At 63.3% G+C, this 10,959-nt stretch overlaps 2 protein-coding genes across 2 annotated transcripts; one reads left to right on the top strand and one right to left on the bottom strand.

The window, feature by feature from the left end:
- Positions 1-1,782: 1,782 nt before the first annotated feature.
- FBXW5 (F-box and WD repeat domain containing 5) lies at positions 1,783-6,148 on the bottom strand. Its single transcript, XM_023227595.1, has 9 exons — positions 5,969-6,148; positions 5,266-5,481; positions 4,748-4,905; positions 4,175-4,349; positions 3,920-4,068; positions 3,405-3,825; positions 2,894-3,041; positions 2,608-2,820; positions 1,783-2,528 (listed from the first exon to the last, which is right to left on the bottom strand). Exons 2-9 carry the CDS (start codon positions 5,456-5,458, stop codon positions 2,285-2,287), a joined length of 1,701 nt encoding a protein of 566 aa, XP_023083363.1. The 5' UTR covers positions 5,459-5,481; positions 5,969-6,148; the 3' UTR covers positions 1,783-2,284.
- Positions 6,149-6,289: 141 nt separating this feature from the next.
- On the top strand, positions 6,290-8,458 carry C8G (complement C8 gamma chain). The gene is made up of 7 exons (XM_023227720.2): positions 6,290-6,856; positions 7,121-7,257; positions 7,416-7,486; positions 7,572-7,679; positions 7,946-8,047; positions 8,132-8,170; positions 8,249-8,458. Exons 1-7 carry the CDS (start codon positions 6,719-6,721, stop codon positions 8,260-8,262), a joined length of 609 nt encoding a protein of 202 aa, XP_023083488.1. The 5' UTR covers positions 6,290-6,718; the 3' UTR covers positions 8,263-8,458.
- Positions 8,459-10,959: the final 2,501 nt, after the last annotated feature.

The following is a 10,959-nucleotide window of genomic DNA, read 5'->3' as shown; positions in this document are numbered from 1 at the left end:
GCTCCGCCTCCCGGGTTTACGCCATTCTCCTGCCTCAGCCTCCCGAGTAGCTGGGACTACAGGCGCCCGCCACCTCGCCCGGCTAGTTTTTTATATTTTTTAGTAGAGATGGGGTTTCACAGTGTTAGCCAGGATGGTCTTGATCTCCTGACCTCGTGATCCGCGCGTCTTGGCCTCCCAAAGTGCTGGGATTACAGGCTTGAGCCACCGCGCCCGGCCGGTTCTGTTTCTTTCATCTCCTCTGTGCCATCTTCTGCTGCCTGGTCCTCACAAGTCTGTCTGGTCCAGTGCTTTCCACGTATCAAGCCTTTTATTTTTATTTATTTATTTTTTTTGAGACGGAGTCTCTCTCTGTCACCCAGGCTGGAGTGCAGTGGCGCCATCTCGGCTCACTGCAAGCTCCACCTCCCAGGTTCAAGCCATTCTCCTGCCTCAGCCTCCTGAGTAGCTGGGACTACAGGCGCCGCCACCGTGCCTGGCTAATCTTTAAAAAAAGTTTTAGTAGAGACGGGGTTTCACCGTGTTAGCCAGGATGGTCTTGATCTCCTGACCTCATGATCCACCTGCCTTGGCCTCCCAAAGTGCTGGGATTACAGGCGTGAGCCACTGCACCCGGCCTCACATATCAAGCTTTTGGTGCAGTCACTCACCGTGTCATTTTCCAGTGTCTAACTGGCTCCCTTTTTATTTTGAAATGTCCACATCCTCTTGATTTCTGTCCCCACTTTTGTTTTATGGTGCATACAGGTGTTTTTGTCAGTCTCCTTGAATGGGAACGTAGCTAAATCCTTTTTGGGAAATGGCTCAATTCTTTGGAGCCTGCCCGTGGAGTTCGTGTTTGCAGAATCTGTCGGCTCTTTTCTGAGGGGGTCAGTCTCAGCGCAGCTCATCTTGTCTGGGGATCTTTGGTGTGTCTTCCTTCCTTTCCTTGTTCTCGCCCACGTTGGGGGTTTTATTACGAACTGCAGAGGTCCCCAGGGCTTCCCGGCTGGCGACCAGGAGTTAGCGGGACAGAGGGCCCATCCCTCTGGGGGGCGCAGCCTGTGTTGGTGGTGCTGTCCCTGACCCCGTCTGTGCTCGGGCTCGGCCCCAGGGTCTCTACCAACCCCTGCAGCCCATGTGGCTCCGGGGAACCATCACCTCAATACTCACTCGTCTCCTCTGCGTCCTTTCTCTGTACGGGGTTGCCTGCTGCCATGTGTGGAGCCACAAGCTCCGTGCGCTTCCTATAATGGGCAGCGGACCTGAATGCCAGGCTCTCCTCCTGCCGTCTTGTCACCACGATCACCCTGGGCCCCTGGAGCAGCTCTGACAAAGCCTGCAACGTCCAGCTGGAGCTGCACCTCTGCTGCCACTTCTGGGCCCCTGGGCCCTTCCTCCCCAGCATGAACTCTGAGAAGCTCTGCCCAACACCCTCGCTGCCCCCAGCAGCCGAGGCACTCCCTCAAGGACGGGACTGACTGTGGAGGCCGCCCTGGCACTGGGAGCGACGCGGCCTACTGACCCTGGAATCAGACAGCAGACCCTGCATGCTGCCAGCCCCGGCAGATGTGCCAGGCATCTCCCTGGAAGTCACAGAGGGGGGACAGGGCCGTGTGACAAAGTCTGGCACCAGCACATGACCTCAGACACACGTCACCTGTCAGCGGTGACTGCAACAACCACTCCAGTGGGGCCACTATGCCAGCGGTGACGTCACCCGTCAGCAGTGACGAGATCCACTCCACTGTGCCAGCGGTGCCCACGGTCTCCCTCCCTGCAGACAGAGACTGGACGACAACGTGCTGTTGCCAACTGTTTATTCAGGGCCCTGAATGGGTGGTGCGTGGACATGCAGCACACTCAGGCCCACAGCAGTGTGACCGGCCGCTCCCAAGCCCCAGGCGCACAACCACAGCCAGGCTGCCAGAGCCAGCAGCCCCTGCCACCACTGGGCCACTGTCCAGCGCCCCACAGGACCAGCCGAGGGTACCCCAGGCTGAGGCCAGCTGGGGCGGGTGAACCCCTAGCCTGGGGATGAGCGAGGAGCAGCACCCCCAGTATCCTGTGCACCCCAAGCTGGCCAGGAAGCCAAGGGGACCTTGGGTTCCATCCTCACTGGCCACCCCGTGCCAAGCATCACAGCTGCGTGAGCAGGTTTGCATGTGAGAGCGTGGTGGGGCCTGGCTGTCCCCTTCCTAAGGCGTAACTGCTACAAGCGTCTCCACCTCTCCCGCTCGGGAAAGAACCACAGAGCCTGGGTGGCGTCGAGGCGTCCCAGCAGCTCCAGTGCACCCAGCACCCCTCAGCGCCTCTGGCTGGCAAGCCAGGAGAAGAAGGCGCGAGGCCGCGGACGAGGTGCCTGGAAGATGCGCACGGTGCGTGGGGAGCGCCAGGCTTTGATGGTGGCATCGTCGCTGGCCGTGAGCAGCAGCTCCTGCTCCTGGGGACTGAAGACCACTGAGTTGACCACGTCCTCGTGCCGCAGCTTGGCCAGGCAGATGTTGTAGTGGCGGTCCCAGATGTAGCCATGCCGGTCCTCGGCCCCGCTGCAGAACAGCGCTTGGATGAGCTGGTCGCCCGCCTGCTGCTGCCCACGCCCGCCCTGCACCACGCTGCGCCCTGCACCTGGCCACGAAGTCCCTGCTGACGTCCAGGAAGATGAAAAAGCACTCGTCGTTGGGCGTGTAGGCGCGGTGCGCACGCAGAGCCCGCCTCACCTCCCGCATGGTCTTGAGGTCGAACACCAGCAGGTCAATCTCCTCCGCGATGGGTGGCGGCTGCATGGGGTCGGCCACCACCGCACCACTGGGCCAGGCGCGGCTGTTCACATACAGGTACCTGGGCGAGGGGCACTGTGCTAGGTATGGGCCGCCTGCGGGCACCCCGCCTGGGACACTGGCAAGAGGCCCACCTGTTGTCGGGCGACAGGCCCATGCCAATGATGTGCCCATGCACGTCTATGACGTGGTCCAGCGCATCGAAGAAGGCGTCAGAGCCTCGACCCTCGCCCAGCACGGGCCCCGCCGTTGTCATCTGGTGTGGCAGGATCTGCTTGATGCCTGCAGAGAGGGCTGCGGTGAGGGTCCCTGCCCAGTGCCCCGGGACGTCACTCCAGGGCAGCCCCCTACCCCAACGGTGTCTCTAGGGCTGTGGGCACGGCAGAGGTCTGCGGGCACTGCCTGCTCCGGGGGCCCCAGACCTGAACCAGGCCCCTCAGCTGCTCGCTGGCCAGCGGGCCTGCCTGTTTTCACCGCTCATCCCGCAGGCCCCAGACAAGGCCAGGTCTGGGCTTGTGACCCCGGGGTGAGTCAATGATCCCAGCTTTGCCTGCGGACTTGCTTGCCGTCTGCCCCCCAGGACCCCTGCCCAGCCTCCCCCAAGCTGCTAGGACTGAGACGGGCAGCATGGCGGCAGGGGTGTACCGATCTGGTGTGGGGAGTAGGTGAGGCAGCCAGTGGTGAAGATGAGGTACTTGCTCCTGGTGCCTGTGGCACTGCGCTCAGGGGGCTTGGTGTGGCCCTGGGCCAGCAGCTCAGCCACCTTGGTCTCTAGCACGCGCTCCGATGGCTGTGGCTGCGCCCGCCCCTCCAGCACACGGTCCAGAATGTGCCGCAAGCCCTCCTTGGCGTGGGCGGGGGCCGGGCCAGCCACCTCCTCCTCGTTGTCGCTGCCCAGGTCAAAGATGCGGCAGGGGGACGTGGCCGGGTCGCCGGCTTCCAGCAGGAGGTCAGGGCTGTCGAAGCGGCTGCAGTCGGCCACCATCACTGTGCGGATGGTGCTGGCGTTGAGGTTCTGGATCTTGAACAGCCGCTTCACCACATTGACGTTCTCTGACTCCACGTCCTGAAGGCGGGGGCACACACCAGGTGGGCGCCAGGCCCTGGGGATGGCAACCCTGCCCCCAGCCCAGCCCTGTCCCGCCCCGCCCCACCCGCACCTGGAAGGCGTTGTTGAGCCACAGCACCGAGCAGGAGGTGATGTCTCCGATGCGGTGCAGGTTCCCCGAGATGAGGCTGGTCTCGGTGAGCCAACAGCCGAACACGTCGTAGGGCTTGTTCCGCACGCGGGACAGCAGCGCGAAAGAGTCTGTGGGGAGGGCAGGGCTGGACAGGCTGTCGGTGTGGGGACGGGGGTGGGGTGGGGCGGGACAGGGGTGGGGCGGGGGCGGGGCCCACCCAGCGCCCGTGCTCACCTAGGCTGATGACAGCGATCTCGCCGGATGAGGAGTTGTGCGGCCCCAGGAACACCCCCGAGGCCAGCAGCAGTGAGTCGTCCTTGTTGAACTGGGAGAACTGGGTGTAGCTCCAGTTGTAGGGCCGCATGTCTGCGCTGTGCAGCAGCGAGATAGTCAGGTCGTTGCTCCAGATCTGCACGGCAGGGGTGGCCATGGTGATCACCTGGCCAGGTCGCCGGGCAGGGGCCTGCTACCACAGCGCCATGAGGCCCCAGCTCTGCCAGCCCTGCTCAGAGGCCACCAGGAGGCAGGGAGCCCTTGAAGGCACTGTCATCCACTCTGGGGGCATCCGTATAGAGGGCAGGAGCCTGCCCCTGGAGCAGGCGGCTTTGTGTGGGACCCTCTCCTCAGTACTCAGGGCCGCCCTGCACCGCTCCTGATCCTCTGTGGTCCCTCCACTGGATGCAGAGAGGCTGCTGTGTCACCTCTGGCCTGACCCTCCCTTCCCACCTGGTTGGAACGCCTGGGTCCTGGGACCTCCGTGCTTCGGGGCAGCTGGGTAGGATGTGCAGGACACCTGGCCATCCTCACCTTCACAGTGCAGTCCTTGGAGCAGGACGCGAACTGGTACCCCGAATGGGAGAAGCTGAGGTGCAGGACCTGGTCCGTGTGTTCCCGCAGCGTCTGCACCTCCACGCAGGGCACCGTGTCATACAGCCGCTGGAACTCCTCGTACCAGGACGTGGCCGCTGCGGGTGGGCAGTGTCAGTCCTGGGCCCAGGCCTTCCTCCTCGCAGTCAAGGCCAGAGTGTGGCCCCAGCAGTCCTGGCAGGCCCCGTGGTGCCCCTGGAACCCACTACCCATGGCATAGGCCTTGGCTGGAGGACATAACCCTGCAGCTCACAGAGACCCCTGTACCCCCCACCCCCCAAGTGACCCAATGAACCCTCTGGCTCCCATGCTCTGAGGGGTGCCTGGGCAGTGTCCGACAGACCTCGATCAGGGACACTCGGGACCGTGGGGCAGGCCCCCAGCCAGGCTGACCCCCAAACGCAGGAGCCCGGGGCCCTGGCTGCAGAACGTGGGTAGCGGCCCCGCACGCCACTGACCTGGGTGTCGGGGCACATCGCGGGCCACCTGGTAGTAGCGGTAGAACTGCTCCCTCCACAGGAACTCGTCCCGCGACACGGCCTGCCATTGGCGGCACACCAGCCCCGCGGCCAGCACGTCGGCCGGGCCCAGGCTCAGGAAGATCTGGTAGACGAGACTGTCGGGGAGCAGGGGCGTGCCGCCCTCGTCCATCGTGACATTCTGCCCAGGCGGCCCTGAAACCCACCAACGGCTGCTCTCAGCCCAGGCCCGAGAAGGGAGGCCGAGAGCGGGCGCCCGGTTCCTCCCGCCCCAACCGTCCCGCCGGGAGTTCCACGGGGCTGGGTGTCTGCAGGGTACGCCCGGGCACCGCCGTCCAACCAAGGACCCGGCAGCTCCGGGCGGGCCGGGCCGTCCCCGCTCCGCCGCGCCATCCCCCGGCCTCCTGAGGCCGGCAGCGGGCGCCCCTCAGCCCGCCGGAGCCCGGATCGCCGCTCGCGAGGCACGGGGACACCGGGCGCCGTCCGGGGACGGGCTTCCGCCGAGGGGAGGCTCGGGGCGGCCGGGCAGTGGCCTCCGCCCTGCGGCCCTGGAGAAGCCCTGCCCGGCGGGCTCGGGGCGGCCGGCGGGGACGCGCGCACGGGCGGCCTCGGGGCTTCTGCAGTGGCCCAGGGCGGGCGGGGCCGACGAGGCGGGACCCCCGAGGGCCGCAGGCGCACTCACCACGGCCGCCTCCGCCCGCTGCGCCGCCCCCGCCCCGCGCGGCCCGGAACCGCTTCCGCCGCCGCAGCCCCTCGGACGGCCGCCCCCGCCCACCGGGGAACCCGCCAGGCCCGACGCCACGAGCCCCGAGGCATCGATGGCCGAGGAAGGCAGAGAGCGCGGGCAGCCCGCGTCCGCCCCTCGTGCGCCTGCGCCTCGGGCCTCGGCGGCCCGGCCGGCTTTTCTTCGTGCGCCTGCGCGCACTCGGGCGCGTTGGGAACAGCGCCCCTTGTGGCCAGCGAGCGGCGGTCGTGGGCGGGGCTGCGAGCGACACTCAAAGACCGCTGGTTCGGGACCCGCCTCCGGCGCTCCTTGTTTCCGGGCCCTGAGCAAGTGGCTTCATGAACCCCGTGACGTTAGTCGTGGAGATAAGACCACTGGGTGATGGTTTAAGGAAGATAATGTGCAAAGGGCTAAGGACTGTCAGTGGAAATCAAGGGTGCAGGAGAAATAGATAAACAACCAAAGGTCAACTCGGACTTTGTACATAGGACATGGTGCCAGGGCCCTGCCGGGAAGTGCAGATCGAAGCTGGGCTCACGAGAAAGCTGGGGGTGGGATGTAGGGCTGGCCCAGGGTTGGAGTTAGGGAGGCAAGGGATGGACATGGACTTCCTGGGCCGGGCTCTGTGACTGCACAGTAGACTCTGTCCTGGGACTTGGTGGTGCTACCCTTGGCCTCCCACAGTCCTGCCATCCTGCTGCCGCCACCATGCTGCCCCCTGGGACTGCGATCCTCTTGACCCTGCTTCTGGCAGCTGGCTCACTGGGCCAGAGGCCTCAGAGGCCACCCCGGCCCCCATCCCCCATCAGCACAATCCAGCCCAAGGCCAATTTTGATGCTCAGCAGGTAGAAGTTGTGGCGGGTAGAGGGAGGAACGTGAAGTTGTGGGGGACGGTAGAGTGAGTTAGGTAGGAGTTGTATGTGGCAGGGGGAAAGGGTGAAGTTGTAGGGGGTAGAGGTAGGCAGGTAGAAGTTGTTGGCGGGGAGAGGGAAGCAGGTGAAGTTATGGGGGGTGTAGAGGGAGGCAGGTGAAGTGGTTTTGGGGGTACAGGGAGGCAGGTGAGGGGCCCTCTCACAGTGCCCTCGAGTCCTCCCATGGCCTGCCCCCAGTTTGCAGGGACCTGGCTCCTTGTGGCTGTGGGCTCTGCCTGCCATTTCCTGCAGGAGCAGGGCCACCGGGCTGAGGCCACCACACTGCACGTGGCTCCCCAGGGCAAAGCCATGGCTGTCAGCACTTTCCGAAAGCTGTGAGTCCCAGAGCAGCCCTGCACCCTAACCCCAACCCTCCTCTCAGCCCCCAGACTTCAGCCCTGCCCTGGCCCCTGACCCCACCCCGACTGTGGCCTGGACTAGGGTTCCTGGTTGGGGTCCCCCAGCCTGCGGTGCCTCCTCCCCGCCCCCCCAGGGATGGGATCTGCTGGCAGGTGCGCCAGCTCTATGGAGACACAGGGGTCCTCGGCCGCTTCCTGCTTCAAGGTGAGGCAGGGACCGCAGGGCATGTGGGTGGGTGGTGACGCAGCCGCCGTGGCTCTCTGACGTGGCCTCCGTGGCTCTGCCCCAGCCCGAGGCGCCCGAGGGGCTGTGCATGTGGTTGTCGCTGAGACCGACTACCAGAGTTTCGCTGTCCTGTACCTGGAGCGGGCGGGGCAGCTGTCAGTAAAGCTCTACGGTATGTGGGGGCCGGCCTCCATGACCAGGCAGGCGCTCAAGCTCTGCACACTCACTGGGCCATCCCGGGGGGCTGGTTGAGCCCAGGGGGACACACCCTTTCTCCCTCCCATCCTGACCCTCCTGCTAAGCAGAGGCCCAGGGAGGAGCAGTGACAGACAGGCCTGGTGTGGGGGCAGGGGGAGGGCCCCGAGGGGGTAGGGGACACACAGACCCCATTCCAAACCCCCTGGTGCCGTGACCCCAGGAGCCCTGTCTGCCCCACAGCCCGCTCACTCCCTGTGAGCGACTCGGTCCTGAGTGGGTTTGAGCAGCGGGTCCAGGAGGCCCACCTGACTGAGGACCAGATCTTCTACTTCCCCAAGTATGGTGAGTGTCCCCAGCAGGTCCCCGGCTCAGCCACCCCTACTCTCTGGGCTGATGTCCAGCCTGACCCCTGCCTTGGGCCCCCAGGCTTCTGCGAGGCTGCAGACCAGTTCCACGTCCTGGACGGTGAGTGCATAGCAGGGCAAGCATGGCGGCGCGGTGAGGGGGGCCATTGCCACCGGCTGAGTCTCGTCTCTGCTGCAGAAGTGAGGAGGTGAGGCTGGCGCGCAGCTCCACTGCTGAGAAGTCAGTGCCCTGAGAGATGACCCCGCCGGTGGGGTGCCTGCTGCCCATCCTCCGTGAGCCCCCAGCCTCAGATCAGGGCCCTGCCACTTTGGGCAGGGGATATTCTGCCGGCTGCCGCAGAGGACAGTGGGTGGAGAGGTACCTTCTTATTAAATGTCTCAGACCCCTCCCTGACTCTTTTCTGTCCACTCTGGACCAGCGCCAGTACCACCAAGGCCCTCTCCGCCCCCGCTCCACCTCTTTAAAAGCCTGGGGCTCCCTGTTGGCTGGAGCCCACACAGTGGGCACTAGGCCGATTTCAGAGGCTCTTGGGATTTGGGGAGGCGAGATCCTCTCTGGCACACGCCCACCTTGTGCCCTGCTGGGATCTGGGGGCGTCCAGCCTCACTCCAAGGCTGCTTTTGCCTGGGCCATTGTCCTGCAGCCCCCGGGCTGCTCCTCCGCCCCCGTGGGAGGCCTGCTGTCTCCCATCACTGCCCATTTTGGCCTCTTCCGAGCCGAGCTGGTACCAGCTGGCCCATGTCGGTGGCAGCAGTTGGTGCTGTCCACCCACAGCCACTGCACTCTCTGCACACCTCATCCACTCCCATGTCCCCCCTGAAACCAGGAAGCAGAGCAGAATGTAGAGGTGGGCAAACTCTGCCCTCAGGGCAGCCCCTGGGCTAGGGCCAGAGAGTCAGGAACCAGTCAAGGCTTGGCCACACTGGGCCTGGACCTGGCTGCTGAGCTGTTCCTCTCAGGCCCTGCCTGCGGCCCCTGGCATTTGTTTGATAAACATTTTTTTTTTTTTTTTTTTTTGAGGCGGAGTCTCGCTCTGTCGCCCGGACTGGAGTGCAGTGGCCAGATCTCAACTCACTGCAAGCTCCGCCTCCGGGGTTTACGCCATTCTCCTGCCTCAGCCTCCCGAGTAGCTGGGACTACAGGCGCCCGCCACCTTGCCCGGCTAGTTTTTTTTTTTTTGTATTTTTAGTAGAGACGGGGTTTCACCGTGTTAGCCAGGATGGTCTCGATCTCCTGACCTCGTGATCCGCCCGTCTCGGCCTCCCAAAGTGCTGGGATTACAGGCTTGAGCCACCGCGCCCGGCCGATAAACATTTTTGAAGGCCCACTGTGTGCCAGGCCCTGGGGCCACCAGGTGGGCTGGTCCCTCCCCCTAGGAACTCAAAGTCCAGGGATCAGCCACTAATCGGCCACAGTGGGCAGGGGTGGGAAGAGAAGGCACCTTGGAGTTGGTCCCAATGCACATGGCCTGGGTGGGGGCAGGGAGGAGCCAGCAGCTGCTCCAATGGGGTCCCCATCCCACAGGCGGGGCTCACCCTGCTGTGCCCACCCGTTTACTCAGCTGCTTGACCCCAGGAGGGCAGGCAAGTCAGGTGGTGGGAAGGGGAGGCAGGGGCCCTGACTGCTGGGACCTGGGAAGGAGAAGGGCCCAGGAGGTCATACCCTTGCATTGCCTGCCCCTACTCCAGCCCCATGTCCCAGAGACCCACGAGATAGAGAGCAGGGCGCAGCAGAAGGGCTCAGGGTTCAGAGCTGGCAATGCTGGGGAGACTCTAGGCCTGAGCCCCAGGAGAGCCTCCGCCATGCCTGGCCCCACATCCCCCAAACAGAAAGTGAGGGTCTCATCCGGGGAGCAGGAGGAGTCGGGGAGCTGGCCGTGGTCACGAGCTTCAGGGAGGGCTGAATGTCCAAGGGGTGGCGCCAGAGAGCTACCCGATGACCTCGGTGCTGTGGTTGGTGGCAGAGTGGCCCAGCCTGACCCTTCACGTCTCTGACTGCAGGGCTGGGTGGGTTCCCGCACTGAGTGAAGGGCATGGCCACTTGGCTGTGTGTCCTGGGACCAGCGGATGTGGAGCGCAAGGATTACAAGGCATTTCATTTTCACAGAAGTGTTTAATGAGCTCTAGTTGAATTTCAAACACTACATAAAATCAAAATCACGATAGCTCTGTGAAAATCATTGTTCTTTAAAATAGTTTGCATAATTTGCCTGGGCAGCTCATGCCTATAATCCCAACACTTTGGGAGGCTAAGGCAGGTGGATCACTTGAGGCCAGCAGTTCAAGACCAGCCTGGCCAACATGGTGAAACTTCATCTCTACTAAATATACAAAAATTAGCTGGTCATGGTGGCAGGCACCTGTAATCCCAGCTACTCCGGAGGCTGAAGCAGAATTGCTTGAACCTGGGAGGCAGAGGTTGTGGTGACCCAGGATCATGCCACTGCCTCCAGCCTGGGTGACAGCGAGACTCCATCTCCAAACAACTAACTAACTAACTAAATAATAATAATAATGAAAGGGCCGGGCGCGGTGGCTCACGCCTGTAATTCTAGCACTTTGGGAGGCTGAGGCGGGCAGATCACTTGAGGTCAGGAGTTTGAAACCAGCCTGGCCAACATGGTAAAATCCCATCTCTACTAAAAATACAAAAAAATTAGCCAGTTGTGGTGTTGGGGGCCTGTAATCCCAGCTACTCAGGAGGCTCAGGCAGGAGAATCACTTGAATCCGGGAGACAGAGGTTGCAGTGAGCCGAGATCGCACCATTGCACTCCAGCCTGGGTGACAGAGCAAGACTGTTTCAATTTATTTAAACAACAACAACAAACAAGCAAAAAAAAAAAAAAAAAAACTATGCAAACTGGCTGGGCACAGTGGCTCACACCTTT

This window comes from Piliocolobus tephrosceles, chromosome 14, assembly GCF_002776525.5.
Source record: "Piliocolobus tephrosceles isolate RC106 chromosome 14, ASM277652v3, whole genome shotgun sequence".
Lineage (NCBI taxonomy): Eukaryota > Metazoa > Chordata > Mammalia > Primates > Cercopithecidae > Piliocolobus > Piliocolobus tephrosceles.
The sequence above is the reverse complement of the archived record's forward strand: the minus strand, read 5'-3'. Positions and strand labels throughout refer to the sequence as shown.